This window comes from Capra hircus, chromosome 19 (genome assembly GCF_001704415.2).
Source record: "Capra hircus breed San Clemente chromosome 19, ASM170441v1, whole genome shotgun sequence".
Taxonomy (NCBI): Eukaryota; Metazoa; Chordata; class Mammalia; order Artiodactyla; family Bovidae; genus Capra; species Capra hircus.
Window position 1 is genome coordinate 27,687,067 of NC_030826.1, and position 16,733 is coordinate 27,703,799.

The 16,733-nt window shown below is 43.5% G+C and overlaps 1 protein-coding gene and 1 long non-coding RNA gene across 2 annotated transcripts; one reads left to right on the forward strand and one right to left on the reverse strand.

The window, feature by feature from the left end:
- ODF4 (outer dense fiber of sperm tails 4) lies at nucleotides 778-6,301 on the forward strand. Its single transcript, XM_013971973.2, has 4 exons — nucleotides 778-1,226; nucleotides 4,654-4,823; nucleotides 5,155-5,289; nucleotides 5,483-6,301. The coding sequence occupies exons 1-4, from the start codon at nucleotides 778-780 to the stop codon at nucleotides 5,764-5,766; spliced, it is 1,038 nt and encodes a 345-aa protein (XP_013827427.1). The 3' UTR covers nucleotides 5,767-6,301.
- Nucleotides 7,323-13,521, reverse strand: LOC108638273. The gene is made up of 2 exons (XR_001919705.1): nucleotides 13,438-13,521; nucleotides 7,323-7,634 (listed from the first exon to the last, which is right to left on the reverse strand). It is a non-coding gene; the product is annotated as an uncharacterized LOC108638273 (long non-coding RNA).

Genomic DNA, 16,733 nt, shown 5'->3' on the forward strand with positions numbered 1-16,733 from the left:
ACTCACAGCCTGAATTTAAAAGGCTTGTTCCTCACAAGAATTCCAGGGGCTAACTGAGGTCTGGAAGCCACAGTGATCAGGCTGCCTCGGGTGACTCAGATTTATTTTCCTATAGATCAAAAGGCAGCTTAGGAAAATCTCAGACTGTATGACACTCTCATGTCCCCTCCTGGTCCTGTGTCTTTCCCCTCTGGTACTGAGGAAAAAAAAAATAAAAGGGAAAAAGTAAAAAGAGGGGAAGGGGTGGGAACTGTGGACCAGAAGTGAGTAGAGGTGGGGGAAGTAGGGGGAAGGTTGGTGGCACCTGTGGGAGGCATATCCAACCATCTCCCTGGGGATAAGCTCCTCCCCTTCTCCTGTTCCATCCGTGAGTACTTGGGGGTGGGGTTAGGGCAGAGGATGTGGGAAAAGCAAAGGAGACCCTCAGCAGCCAGGGCTCTTAGAGGAAGGAGGCATCACACGCACAGTTCTGAGTTGAGGCCCCAGAGGAGCAAGGTTTCCAGAAAGAGTTTGAGCTGAAGATGTGAGCCCCTTCTGCCAGTTGATGCCCCCCCCCGCCTCCCTCCACAAAGGAATATTCCATGGCAGTTAGGGGCCCTCTCCTGCTGAATGGGCTGTTCTTTTCCAGACGCCAGGTGCTGTGGTGGCCACTGCTCTGCCTGATGAAAATATTTAAATGATGAAGGACAACTGACACTGGCAAGGGAAGGGGGAGATGGGGTGGAGGATAGAAGCGGAGTCAGGGAGTACTCAACATGGCGACAGGGAACATTAGGGATGAATTCCCTGGGTCAAGAGGAGAAAGTGATGAACATCAGAAGCCTGGAAAGGGCTGAGAGGGCTGGAAAGCAGGATGGGGTGGCAGTGAGCCCAGGACAAGAGGAAGGGGTGCAGAACTGTGTCTCCACCCATGACAGTAACTGGTCAGTGATTAAGGGCCACGGCCTGAAGCTCCACAGGGTTTCTCCGCTGCTCCTGCAGGACAGGATTACACACAGCTCCCGCTGGATAACGCAGGTGTTGGCCTCAGAGCTCAGCCTGCTCGCCTTCATCCTGCTGGTGGTCATGGTCTTCTCCAAGAAATGGCTGTGCTTCGAGAGGATCCGTTTCTACCAGCACTGGCCCATGAACGTCACCACCAAAATCTACACATCAGTTCACATAATGTCCCTGGGGCTCCTGCATATCTACAAATCCAAGAGCTGTTCCAACTCAGAATGGGAAAGGTGAGACCCTTACTCTCTCATCCCACCCCAAGGACTCCAGCTTGCCTTGGCCTTGACCTCTGTACCCCAGTATTCTTGGCCCTTCCCTCTAGTCAGCCCCACTTTTTTTGACCAGTACGATGGTTCTACTGGCCCTGAGACCCCCCAGGGATCATTGTTCCTCCTCAGTTGGGCAAACCACTTCTCCTGCCCCAATGGGACAGCTCACAGCCAAGTCTGTCTTTACAGAAATGTTGTGAGGGACTTGGATTCTGGGGGTTTGTGAATCACTCATTAATGACACAGTTCACTATTATCCTGGGAGAAGAGCCCTAGGGGGTTGGGAATCTCCTTCCTCAAGGCTTTTGGACCCAGAGCTTGAGGAGTCCTCAGAATGCAGGCTTTTGCTCTTCTGGGCCAGCTCTGTGTTTCCATCTCTGGTTACCTTGCTCCTTCCTCCTTCCCAGAATTCTTGCAGCTACTCCATTTCCTATTCTTGTTAATTTCACCTCTGCTATTCCCTCACCTCCCAGGTTTGGGTCTCCTTTCTCAACATTTGTGGAAAACCAGAACTTTTTTTTAACCCCTGAATTTCACTTCTTGACCTTATTGACTTTTTTTTTTTTTTAAGTAACACAGCCATAGACAACTTCCCTGGCAGACCAGTGGTTAAGCCTTCACCTTGCAGTGCAGGGGTGCAAGTTCCATCCCTGGTCAATGGGAGCTAAGATCCCATATGCCTGGCAGCCAAAAAAACAAAACAGAAAACTGAAGCAATACTGTAACAAATTCAATAAAAGCTTCAAAAAAAAAAAAAAAATCTCCACATTAAGAAAAAAAGTTCAGTTCAGTTCAGTTCAGTTCAGTTCAGTTCAGTCACTCAGTCATGTCCGACTCTTTGCAACCCCATGAATCGCAGCATGCCAGGCCTCCCTGTCCATCACCAACTCCCGGAGTTCACTCAGACCCACGTCCATCGAGTCAGTGATGCCATCCAGCCATCTCATCCTCTGTCGCCCCCTTCTCCTCCTGCCCACAATCCCTCCCAGCATCAGAGTCTTTTCCAATGAGTCAAAAGTTACACAGCCATTATTTACTTTCATTATGAAAGTGGTGGTGCTTTAGTTGCTAAGTTTTGATTAGCTCTTGAGACCCCCATGAACTGTAACCCTCCAGGCTTCTCAGTCCAAGGGATTTTCCAGGCAAGAATACTGGGTGGGGTGGGGGACAGGGGCTGCCATTTCTGTCTCTAGGGGATCTTCCCAGCCTAGGGATTCCCAGACCTGTGTCTCCTTCATTGCAGGCAGTCTCCTGCATTAGCAGGCAGGTTCTTTACCACTGAATCACCAGGGAAGCCCCACCATGAAAGTAAAACATCCTTATTCCAACAAATATGGGGCAACAAAAGCTATCATTATTTGCAACGTTATTCTATTTGCTTAAGTTAATCCCCTATCAACTCTAAGCACTAGGGAAATTATCCTCATATTACAGATGAGGAAAATGAGACTCAGGTCACCTTGCTCAAGATCATAAACCTATTAGGCTGAACCACAAGACGGGCCAATTTTTGACCTCTTTTCACCTGATCAGATTCATATATAACAACCTAATAATGGCAGGTTTACAATTATAACTGAGATGTATCTGGCTCAAAAACGTAATCAACTATGTGAGTTTTTGCTCTATAGGTTACTCAAAGACAGTCACTACTGGATGTTTATTCAGCACTCAATTTTTTTCCAGGCTTCTTTTTTAAAAAAATTGAACACGTTTTGAATAATTTTTACATAGTTATATTCATTGTTCATAAACTATTTCATATATTTTAGATTATTTTTATTACTTATTTTGTATTATTTAAAAATTTATGAGATATAATAAACACCCCATATTAAGACTATACTATTCAACTTAATAGATTTATTAATTGTGACTTGACTGTCTTATTTATCTATTCTTGGCAAATTTATTTCCAATTTCATACTTAAGAAAAAAAGACCAACAAAGCTTACTAATCATGAAGTTTTTCCTGTGTTTAGTATCTCTGGAATAGATTTCCTAAAGTGGGTTTAATGGATCAAAGAGTATAACCATCATAAGGCTTTTAAAAAAAATTTTCCATGTTGCTTTCAAAAAGTGTGAAAACAATTTATGCTTCCACTAACAATGTACGAAGAGGCTGTTTCATTGTAACTTTCTCAGCAATGACTGTTTATTATTTTTTTAAATTTTATTTTATCAAAGTATAATTGATTTAAAATGTTGTGTTAATTTCTGCTCTATAGCAAAGTGATTCAGTTATACACATACATATTTTTTCATATGCTTTTTAAAGTTATGGCTGTTAACTTTAAATACATGAATATATTATTTTTTTAATTTAAAAAGTTGCACAATTATTGTTAGAATGCAGAAAGTTTAAGAAAGAAAATAAAAATCACCTAAAATTTCTTCACACAGATATAATTACCGTTGACATTGTAATGGATTTACTTCTAGTCTTTTGTGTATCTATATAAAATAAATACAAATAAATATATATATAGCTTTATTTTTGTTTTAACAAATATATATTTTAATTTTTCAAAGTTGTAATCATTTTACATGCTCAGTGTTGTAAACTCCAGTTTTCAGTGGTAAGCATATTATTTGTATCATAAAATAATTATTTTATAAATATCTATGTTAAAAATTGATTACATAATATACGGACACAGTGAAAATTCAAAAAACACAACAGATTAAAGTGAGCCTTCCACCTTCCAAGTTCCCTCCTTAGATTCTATCTGGAGACAATGATCTATCATATCCTAGTTTTTAATGAACACATAATAATGTAATGTGCAGGTACCTTATAACTTAACAGCTCTCTTGTTAGACATATAAATAATTTTGGAAAGGAGATCTCTGTACATAAATTTTGATGCATATCTTGGATTGTTTCTTTAACATAAATTGCAAGAGGATCTATTGCTGGGGTAAAGGGTCTTAAAAATTTAGATTTGGGTAGCATCTCTGATCACACATCAGAGATCCTACCAGTGGTATGTGAAAGCACCTGTTTTCTCTAAATCCTTTCTTACACTAGATATGATCAATTTTGTTTTGATATTTGCTAATTCGATAGACCAAAAAAAATCACATTTAGTTTGCATTTTTATTGTTGAGTTTCATGTTTTTATTGGACATTAGTATTTTTTTTGAGAATTGCAGTTCAAGTTGCCTGTCCAGCTTCTCCTTTGAGGCATTTGTTTTCATATGGTTGGAGTTATCACACAATCTCCACATCAAGAATCTTTGCCTATTTAATAAGTGAATATGATGTTTTATTATTGTCATCTCAAATGTGCATTTGTCTGGTTGTTTCCTTGTATTTGCTCATTTGATTATATTTTGTCTTTTGTGAATCTTTAGTTCATCCTGTTTTCTCATTTTCCCTAGACAGTTTTAAGCTGTGGACAAATCACCCAGCTTTTGGGGTGGCCAAGATTACCTTCTGCCTGGCCTTGGGGCTGGGCATCATCCTCACCATCTGGTTGCACCTGCCGTATATACCTGGTCTTCAGAAATTGTCCTTTTTCAGCTGGATTGGGACTGTCATGAGCTTCTGTGAAGGTGCCCTCTAGCTCTGGAAAAGGTCCTTAGTTTCTCCTAACCCACATCTTCCTGGCACTTATTCCTCTTCCTTTTTGGGGGAGTGGGGTTTGGGTTTGTGGGTGGTGGGAGAACAGAACTAGTAGTTGTTGACTGAGAACTGAGTTCCATTGATTCCTGGTCACTGGCAGGGTGGAGGTGAAGAGGTCAATTCCCGTGAACCTCTGGGACCGCGTGCTCTGTGTGTGCTGATGGGGGTTGTGGTTTGTGACTGTAGTTCAGCAGATGAGGAAGAATGCTTTTGGAATTCTCGAGTGAAAATAAGACCCCCTTGCTCCCCTTTGTCTCCTAGCTTTCTTCATTTTCTTCACCCTCATACTGTTCCCTGTTAATGTCTGGCTCTTCGAGTTGAGAAAGAATTTATCAATCCCCCTCTGCTGGACCTACTTCACTGGTTGGCTGGTGTTTATCCTGTATGTAATCTGTGGTGAGTGACCCAGAGGACCCTGGGAAGCAGGGAACACAGGTGGGTCGGGGCAGAGAAAGTGTGGAGGGAGAGGGCTGTCAATCCCCAGGGATAGGTTCTTAGGGACTTTTCTTCCCCTTGGCCTCACTTTGCTTGCCACTTGTTCCTCCCAATCTCTGACTTTCCTCTCCCCTTTCTCCTTGTCCTTTCCCAGCAGTCCTCTGCTACTTCAACCATGGAAATTTCTGGTGTCTGGTTCTGAGCCATCCCGCCAGCAGCAGCAGCAGTTCCAGCTCCGAACATGAATCTGTAAGTGAGCCGGTTACCTCCAGCACAACTGTCACCCAGGAGGAAGTCCTGGACCCTGAGCAAAAGATGGCATCTCTGGCTCCAAGTCCTGTTTATTCCTCTAACGCTGCCTCCTCATCCTTCCCCTCTCCAAACACTGAAGTAGGTTGGTCTTCATCACTGCAAGGAATTAGAGAGGGAGGACTTTAGGCCAGCTCTGCACACCTCGTCCTTGTTCCTGCCTTGCCTACAGCTTAGATGATGTAGAATAAATTGTCTCTTATTTTTCATGTCCAGCAGTTGTTGAGACAAGACAAGAGCTTGAAGAAGCAGAGGAAGGGAAGATGAACAAGTGTGTTTCCCAGTTCTTTCTGCCGAGGGGCCTTTCGGCACACTTTGGTCCTCAAGCCTGCCCATCTCTCCCCTGAGCAAGCACACTTGTATGCAGGCAAACACCTCTGGGAGCTAAACTTCTTTCAACTTTGTTACCTCTGCCCTAACATTTGTTATTAGTAGCTGGAGAGTCATCAGGGGAGAGATATCACTATTGAACTTGATGGTTTACTCACAGTGAAGGGTTCAAAAGCAGAATGACCCAAGGGTAAAGAAACAGGTTAAACAAGGAGAGCACAATAGAGGGTATGGTTGTGCCCCCAGCAGCAATCCCACCTGTAGTGTCCAGCTCTGATGACTGAGAACTCAAAAAGCCCTGTGTCTCGGTACCACCAGCATCAACTCAACCTGTACCACCACCACCTTCACCAGCTCCTCCACCACCACCTCCACCTCCACCACCTGAAACTCCTCCATCGCCACCCCTAACTTCACCTCCCTGACTCTCTGGCTGTTACAGCTTTCTACTCCATCTCCCATGCCCACCACTCTGTAATAACAGGACTGACATGGAGCAAGAAAGGAAAACAGTAGGATCAGGCCCTGTGGTCAAAAGACAAGTTACACATGCGTGCTATAAACCCAGGCTCACAAAGACATGTGGCCTCTGGTTTAGGTAGTGCTGGCCGAGACTACTGGGATTTGGATATCTTGCCCTTTGCTGGCCTTGTATGACTGATCCATTATCACGTTATATCCCTCCAGCTAGAGCCCTGATGCCAGTAAGCTGGAGGAGTTCAGGGACAAATTGTGAGTGGATTAGATATGTTAAAAATATGTATGTGTTTATTATTGAACCATATCATATCGCTGTTTCAGCAGTTAAATATCAACAATTTCATATGATTCAACCTAATATATATGCAATTTCATATGATTCAATCTAATATATATGCCTGATATCTATTTTATTTGAGCTTTTTTTTTTTTTAAAGATTCCTATCTTTACCCTACCTGACTAGCAGCTGTGGAATTTCTAACCTAGCTTCAAGCAAATATTCTGAACAAAGAACCTAACAACTGGGCAGAACAGACATTCCACAAACCCCTACTCAGGGTCCTCCTTATGCTCCTCTCAGGGGTAGCTAGCAAGGGTTTGTGGGAGGATTTATTGAATCAGTCATCCTGAGGAAGGGAAGGGACACAAAACGTAGGCGTGTCATGACCACTGCCTTAGAAATAGATAAAATCTAATTAAAGAAAGTGATTCTGTAATTCTGTAGGAGTCATTCACTCAAGTGCCTACAGAGGCTAGGCAGGTAACCTAAATAAATATGGGGGCCACTATTCCAGTCTATATAATTTTCCTCTTTTGATAAAGACCTGGTGTATTATTTATTGCTGGATAACAAATTACCCCCAAATTTAGCCACTTAAAATAATTAATATTTATTATCTCGCATGGTTTGTGGGGTCAAGAATCTGGGAGCAACTTAGCTGAATTGTTCTTGCTCAGGTTCTCTCATGATGTGACAGTCAGGATGTCGGATGAGTCATCTGAAGTCTGCTGATGTCATCTGAAGGCTTGACTGGGGCTGGAGGATCCACTTCTAATATGGTTCACTGGTAGGGCTGCTGGCAGGAAGCCTCAGTTCCTTCCCACAAGGGCTGCTTCAGGGCTAGCTACCCCCACAGAGAGCCATTGAAGAGAGCAACGAGGAGGAAGCTCCAGTGCCTTTTATGACCTAGTGTTGGGAGAAATCCTCCATCACTTCCATCATAGTTCTATTGGTTGGAAGCAAGTCACTAGCTTCACCCCGCACTCAAGGGGAGGGGAGTTAAGATCTACCTATTGAGGGAAAGAGTATCAAGAATTTGTGGGGCAACTTCCTTGGTGGTCCAGTAGTTAAGACTCCATGCTTCCTCTGCAGGTGGCACGGGTTAGATCCCTGGTTGGGGAACAAAGATCCCATATGCCACACAGTGTGTCCAAATTAAAAAAAGAGAGAATTTGTGGGTATATTTTAAAGTCACCAGAGTCTGCCTTCAGGTCGTACATTATTTGCATTCCCCCCACAAGCAAAACATGCTTACCTATCCCAAGGCCCCTCAAAGTCTCATCCCATTCCAATATCAATTAGCTGAAACTTTAGAATCTTGCTGTGCTATAAATGACGGAGTTAGGTCCCCCTTGTGAGGTCTTTAAGACGTGTTCCAACTTGGCTGTGGCAATGCCACTTGAGAGGCAAAAGAAATTAGACGCCCCTATGGGACATCCTCTGGTGGTCTAGTGGCTAAGACTCTATGCTCCCAATGCAGGGGGCCTGGGTTCAATCCTTGGGTCAGGGAACTAGATCTCACATGCTGCAACTAAGACCCAGTGCAGAAAAACAACAACAACAACAACAACAACAAAACCCTAAATATTAAAAAAAAGAAAGAAATTAGAGGTCCTAGAAGAGGGGGACATGGCATGACACATGGGAAGAACACCCTGGGAACAGGCTCAAGTGAGCAGATGGACAGCTGAGAGAGAGTGTGAGGACCTGGGGGAAAATGTCATTATTGGGGTCAGGGTGGAGTCCACAAGCAAAAGGCGTGAAGAGATTTACTGGTGCATTTGAGTGTCACTAGGTCACAGAGATGGGGAGGCCCAGAAGAGGAACTTGCGGCAGGAACTAAACCAACCAGACCCCTCTGGTACGCCTGGTTACCTGGTCACCTGGTGAGGCATCAGGAAAATATGAATGTTCAGAATTTTGCAATACATTTGCCTGTTGTTATGGACTGAGTTTTGTTTCCCCCCAAATTCATGTGTTAAAGCCTTAATTCTCAGTACCTCAGAAAGTGACTATGCTTGGAGATAGGGTCTTTAAAGAGGTGATTAAATTAAAATGAGGTTATAGGGTGGGCCCTACACAAACTGACTGGTATCCTTATAAGAAGAGACGAGGAATAGAGACATCAGTGTTGTGTATGCATAGAAGAAAGACCACATGAAGACACAGAGAAGGTGACCACCAGCAAACCAAGTAGGAAGATCTCAGAAGAAACCAAACCTGTGTATACCTTGATCTTAGCTCTAGTCTCCAGAAGTGTGAGAAAATAAATCTCTGTTGTTTAAACCACCCAGTATTTGGTCCTTTGTTATGGCAGTCCTAGAAACCAACACGCCACCTAAATCAAGTCCAAGAATAGATGAGGCTCTTTGGATGTTATTCCCTAAGTACATCTCCTGGACACCTGTGAGCTAAAGAGACAAGTGATTATCCCCTGCACACCCAGGATACAAGGGTGGGACAGTCAAAGGATAACAATGGTACACATTACCGTTTAAAAAGGAGGGACATAAGGGACTTCCCTGGTGGTCCACTGGCTAAGACTCCTTGCTCCCACTGCAGGGGGGAAGGGTTCGATCCCTGGTAGGGGAACTAAGATCCCACATGCTGCAATGTGCAGCTGAAAAGAATAAATAAATAAATAATTTAAAAAGGAGGGATATGAGGCACACAGGAGTCACTGGTTCATAGCAGTTCTGAAATCCAGCTGGGAAAATGTTGAAATCTCCTTGATTAGGACTCAGCCTATCTCTGCCCAGGAGTGAGTCTCCATGAGTCTCTTTTTATTATTTTTTTAAAGATAAAATCCATATACCATAAAATTTACCATTTAAAAGTGTATACGTTGGTAGTTTTAGTATATTTATGTTGTGCAACCATCACCACTATTCAATTCCAGAACATTTTTACCACTCAAATCACTCTGCATTCCCCACCCAGTCCCTGGCAACTACTAATCTACTTCCTATGGATTGCCCTATTCTGGGCAATTCAGTTAAATGGAATCATACAATATGTGACCGTCTGCATCTGGCTTCTTCTATTTAGCATAATGCTGTCAAGGTTTGTTCATATTATAAAGTATGTCACTACTTCATTCTGGTTTATGGCTGAATAATATTTCACTGCATGGATATGATATATTTTATTTATCTATTTGTAAGCTGATGGACATTTGGGACTTTGGGCTCTCATGCACAATTTTGCTATAAACATGAATATGTAAATTTTCATACATAATGTTTTCAGTTTTCTAGGGAATGTAAATAGTGGAATTTCTGGGTCACATGGTAATTTCCACAGTATCAAATGTTGGCAGTGGTGTGGAGTAACAGGAACTCTCCTTCATTGTTGGTGGGAAGGCAGAATGGTGCAACCACTTCGGAAGACAGTTTGAAAATTTCTTAGCAAACTAGATGTACTGTTACCATATGATCCTGCAGTTACACGCCTAGGTATTTACCCCAATGAACTGAAAACTTATGCCCATACACAAACTTGCATTTAATTATAGCAACTTTATTTATAATTGCCCAAAATTGGAAGCAACCTAAATGTCCATCAGTGGGTGAATGGAGGGAATTCCCTGGCGGTCCAGTGGTTAGGACTTGGTGCTTTCACTGTCAGGGTCCTGGGTTCAATCCCTGGTCAGGGAACTAAGATCCCGCACTCAAGTCAAACAAACAAACAAAAAAAGACTGTTTGCATGGAATCCTGCTTCTGTAAGCCCAAGAGTTACTGCCCTGTATCCTCATGTTCATAGGTCCCCAGGCCTAGGGACTGGTCACAGGAAGGCAAAGTTGTCCGCCCTCTTAGTAGGACTCTGACAAAAAATTGGTGGGTGGGGGAGACATAATTTCAAATTTACAGAAAAGTTGCAAGAACAGTACAAAAGTTGCAAGGACAGTACAAAGAATTCCTTTATATTCGTCACCCAGATTTCCCCAAATGTTGATATTACTACATCTGCTTTGTATCTCTTCTTTCTTCCCTCCCTACCTCTCTCCCTCATTCCCTCTCTCCCCCTCCACACCCTTTTTTTCCCTCTACTGTTTGAGATTAAGTTGCAGACATGATGCCCCTTTACCTCCAAATACTTCAGTGTCTAGTCTTAAAAACAAGGTGCATAAGCACACCTTGTTTTCCATAACCACAGTGTAAGTCTCAAGATCAGGAAATTCACACTGATATCATAACATAAGCTTCAAATAATATTCAGATTTTGCCAATTACCCCCGTGATATCCACTATAAAAGAAAATCCTGGATCATGCATCATATTCAGTCGCCACGTCTCTTTCACCCACTTTAACTGGAAGAGTTTCTCGGTCTTTCAATGCCTTCCTAACACTGAGCAGCTATTTTGTAGGATGCCCCTCCATCTGGGTTAGTCCCATGTGTCTTCATAATTACATTCAGGTGATACATTTTTGGTAGAAATGTCACAGAAATGTTGCTGTGTTCTCAGTGCATCATATCAAGAGGCACTGGCACCAGTACCAGTACCAACATTGGGATGTTTATTTGATCACCACCTTAAGGTAGTGTCTGCCAGGTTTTTCTACTGAGGAGCTGACCAAGTCTACTTCCCCTGCTAGAAGTCCTCTGATGCAACTGAGGCAGAATGGAGACTATTCACAGTTGAACTGCAAACAATCCATCAAAATTCAGCTGAAGTGACTTTTGTGTGGATCCCTCACTGAGCTTCCTTTTACAGAATTGTAAGTTTTTCCTGGGACTTTGATGGTGGTCCACAAAGGCTCCACACTTCCACTGCAGGGAGGCAGGTTTGCTTTCTGGTTGGGGAGCTAAGATCCTGCATGCCACCTGGTATGATCAAAATATAAAATTAACTAGCTTCCCCCATGGCTCAGTGCTAAAGAATCTGCCTGCCAACACAGGAGACATGGGTCTGATCCCTGATCCAAGATGCCCAGGCTCTGCAACAAGAGAAGACACAGCAATGAGAAGCCTGCATACTGCAACTAAAGAGTGGCCTTCTCTCGCTACAAAGAGGAAAGCCTGTGCAGCAACAAAGACCCAGCACAGCCAAAAGTAAATAAACAAAATTATTGGAAAAGACCTGGATGGTGGGAAAGATTAAAGGCAAAAGGAGAAGGGGACAGTAGAAGATGAGATGGTTAGACAGCATCACCAACAATAGACATGGGTTTGAGCAAACTCAGGGAAATAGTGAAGGAGAGGGAAGCCTGTGTGCTACATTCCATGGGGCTGCAAAGAGTCAGATACAACTTAGCAACTGAACAACAATAATATATTAAAAAAAAAACAACCAAACCTTTGCTTTGTGCCCTATTTCAGCATTTAGCACTCTCTACCATGACTGCTGACTTGATGGTAATCTAGCACACTGCCTGGCACATAATTGGTGTTTATAAGTGTATAATGAATGAATGAAAGTGACAGGCTAGAGAAGTGGGTGGGTGAGGAGAGAATAAAGAGGGAAACCAAGATTGATCAGTTTCCAGGAGGTTCTCTTCCTGATACAGGGAGTACCTGCGTCTGGAGAGGAGGAAGGGTGGCTGCTTCCAGGCATCAGGACTGGCTCCCTCCACTCCACTCACAGCAGAGGCAGTGTTTCAGGACTGGGAGGCTGGTGGGTTATTACTTGTGATCTGGGTTAAGTGTTGAGGCAAGATCTTAGTGACCTCTGCATTCAAGGCAGCCATTTCCAGGATTCCTGTCACTGCACCAGGAGAAAGGCCTAGGGAGGGCGTGACATCCTCTAAAGAACCGTATATTCAGTGCTGAGAGGGCATGGGGGGGGGGGGGAGGGGAGAGAGGGAAACATCTGGTCACTAGATGACCTGGCTGTGCAAAACCCAAGGAGAAAAGCTAATAAGACCTCATCTGCTAGTCGTGACGAGGGAAGTGTCTAAAAGTGAAAAGAAATCCTAGACCAAAGTTCCAGGTGTGGAGAAGTTATTCTGAGCAAGGAGCTCCTCGACAGAAACGATGCAGAAGCTCAAATTGAACAGGAAGATTCTACAAAGGAGCCTTGGGGAAGCAGAAGGCAAAATATCGGGACCCAATTTCAAAAGGGAAAAGAGAGAAAACAGAATTAGATCCAACCTATATACTTATGTGTGTGTGTGTATATATATATATAAAAAACATATTATATACATAGTTAATTATGAATAAGAAAATTAGACATAAGATGTACACGCTTGTAAAAGGCAAAGCCTCATATTAAAGCGGGAAGCCAACTGGCTCAGGAAGTTCATATTTCCTGCTCACTTTGTTTGCTTGGAAAACACAGCAGAGCAGACCATCTGGGGTAATTAATTCTGGGGTAAAAATGTCAGAACTTGGGTAAACAAAGAGTAGTGCCAAGATAACAGCAATCAAGTGGAACCAGGAACCGAAAACAGAAACCAGGTTTAACTAATTCAAAGGAACAGAGCTCTGAACAAAATTCAGAAGAAGATTCTGGGGGCAAACCTATTCTGCATTGGCCAATTTTTGAACAACAGAGGGTTCTTACTTTTACATTTTAAGATAGCTCAGGTTTCAAATAATTTCTGTAAACATTCTACAAAGAAAAGATGTGTAAATCACATATTCAAAAACAGCTCCTCTCCCCATAAAACCTTTCTCCTCAAAATTCCACAACCCAAAGCCACCAAATCTGGAAAGGTTAAAATAACTGTGCAGAGGTAACTGGCCTACACAGTGTTGAAGCTCACCTTGGTGAACACGCTTTAGTTGTCAGTGGCACACATGTCCAGAAAGCCTGCAGAATAAATTGGAAGCAACAGTTTAAAGCTGAGCTTCTCAGACACCTCCCCCTTCCGGTCTCAGTGCCAACTAATGACATTCCAATGTGTAGCCTCAAAAACTACTGGGAATAGCAGCTCAGAAATAACAAAAGAAAATGTTTCTTCTTCCCCTAGAGCTAAAAAAAAAGCAGATTCTATTCCACAATATAAGGCTGCTGCTGCTGCTGCTAAGTCGCTTCAGTCGTGTCCGACTCTGTGCGACCCCATAGACAGCAGCCCACCAGGCTCCCCTGTCCCTGGGATTCTCCAGGCAAGAACACTGGAGTGGGTTGCCATTTCTTCTCCAATGCATGAAAGTGAAAACTGAAAGTGAAGTTGCTCAGTCGTGTCCGACTCTTAGCGACCCCATGCACTGCAGCCTTCCAGGCTCCTCCGTCCATGGGATTTTTTAGGCAAGAGTACTGGAGTGGGGTGCCATTGCCTTCTCCACAATATAAGGCTAGTTTGACAAAGTTGTAAGTAGAAAATACTCACTAAAGCATCAATCTGAGTCTCCCATCTTCTCTCAAAATATTATATTTGCAAACCATATGTCTGATAAGGGGTTAATATTCAAAATATGAACTTCCAGATGTTCAAGCTGGATTTAGAAAAGGCAGAGGAACAAGAGATTAAATTGCCAACATCTGCTGGATCATCAAAAAAGCAAGAGAGTTCCAGAAAAACATCTACTTCTGCTTTATTGACTACACCAGAACCTTTGACTGTGTGTGGATGACAACAAACTGGGGAAAATTCTTCAAAAGATGGGAATACCAGACCACTTGACCTGCCTCTTGAGAAATCTATATGCAGGTTAGGAAGCAATAGTTAGAACTGGACATGGAACAACAGACTTGTTCCAATTAGGAAAAGGAGTACGTCAAGGCTATATATTGTCACCCTGCTTATTTAACTTATATGCAGAGTATATCATGAGAAACACTGGGCTAGAGGAAGCACAGGCTGGAATCAAGATTGCCGGGAGAAATATCAATAACCTCAGATATGCAGATGACACCACCCTTATGGCAGAAAGTGAAGAGGAACTAAAAAGCCTCTTGATGAAAGTGAAAGAGGAGAGTGAAAAAGTTGGCTTAAAGCTCAACATTCAGAAAACAAAGGTCATGACATCTGGTCCCATCATTTCCTGGGAAATAGATGGGGAAACAGTGACAGACTTCATTTTCTTGGGCTCCAGAATCACTGCAATGGTGACTGCAGCCATGAAATTAAAAGACTTTTGCTCCTTGGAAGAAAAGCTATGACCAACATAGACAGCATATTAAATAGCAGGGACATTACTTTGCCAACAAAGGTCTGTCTAGTCAAAGCTATGGTTTTCCAGTAGTCATGTATGGATGTGAGAGTTGGACTATAAAGAAAGCTGAGCACCGAAGAATTGATGCTTTTGAACTGTGGTGTTGGAGAAGACTCTTGAGAGTCCCTTGGACAGCAAGGAGATCAAACCAGTCCATCCTGAAGGAAATCAATCCTGAATATTCATTAGAAGGACTGATGCTGAAGCTGAAACTCCAATATTTTGGCCACCTGATGTGAAGAACTGACTCACTGGAAAAGACCCTGATGCTGGGAAAGATTGAAGGCAGGAGGAGAAGGGGATGACAGAGGATGAGATGGTTGGATGGCATCACCGACCCAATGGACATGAGTTTGAGTAAACTCCAGGAGTCGGTGATGGACAGTGAGGCCTAGTGTACTGCAGTCCCTTAGGACTTCCCTAAGGGTCTAGTTGTTAAGAATCTGCCCTGCAAGGCACAGGGTTCGGGCTAGATCTCCAGTTAGGGAACTAAGATCCCACATACTCATCAGTTCAGTTCAGTCGCTCAGTCATGTCTGACTCTTTGCAACCCCATGAACTGCAGCATGCAGGCCTCCCTGTCCATCACCAGCTCTTGGAGTCCACCCAGAACCATGTCCATTGAGTCGGTGATGCCATCCAACCATCTCATCCTCTGTCATCCCCTTCTCCTCCTGCCTTCAATCCCTCCCAGCATCAAGGTCTTTTCCAATGAGTCAGCTCTTCACATCAGGTGGCCAAAGTATTGGAGTTTCAGCTTCAGCATCAGTCCTTCCAATGAACACCCAGGACTGATCTCCTTTAGGATGGACTGGTTGGATCTCCTTGCTGTCCAAGGGACTCTCAAGAGTCTTCTCCAACACCAGAGTTCAAAGGCATCAATTCTTCGGTGCTCAGCTTTCTTTGCAGTCCAACTCTCACATCCATACATGACCACTGGAAAAACCATAGCCTTGACTAGATGGACCTTTGTTGGCAAAGTAATGTCTCTGCTTTTGAATATGCTATCTAGGTTGGTCATAACTTTCCTTCCAAGGAGTAAGAGTCTTTTAATTTCACAGTTGCAATCACTACATGCTCATAGCATGGCAAAAAAACCCCCAAAACATAAAACAGTCAAACATACAGAAGCAGAGATAGAATGGTGGTTGCCAGGGGTTAGGGGGAGGGGGAAATGGGGAGCTACTATTCAAGGAGTATAAAGTTTCGACTATGCAAGGTGATTAAATCCTAGACATCAGCTATACAACTTTCTGTCTACAGTCAACAATGCACTTCAAGTTTGTTAAGGGGTAGGATCACAGGGTAGGATAACTTAACACACTTTGTTAAGTGTTCTGACCACAGCAAAAGTGTGTTTGCAAACCAGAGTTGCTCTCTCCACTCCACTCCAGAGCCACCTTGGGAGCAGGAAGAGAACCAAGGGGCGCTCAACCTTGAAGGGCTGAGTGTATCCTGACCCAGGGCTCCAGGACCAGCCTGTGGCTTGGAATGTGGGTGGACATGTGAACAGACGGAGGGCACTGAACCTTGCGTGGGCATGCAGGTGGCAGAGGCCAGGAGGGAGGGCCCAGTCCAACACAGACCTGGATGGGACTTGCCCACATCGGCTGCTCTCCTGCCTCCAAATCTTTTTTTTTTTGGAGGAAAGGACTTGCTTTAGTTTGACTGGTCATTCTGAGTGAAACTGAACTCTGTGAAAGTTCCCTAAACTGGAGGGAGAACAAGCCCTCCCCCATGCCCATCCTTTCACAAACCTGATCACAATTGGATTATCATCCCAATTTACAGGTGAGCTTGGAGCTCAAGGGACTCCTTCGAGGTTACGTATCAAGTTTACATGCTTGAGTCTGTGGTGGTGCGGGGGGGATGCTACAGATCTTTACTTCACCCCCAGTAGTAG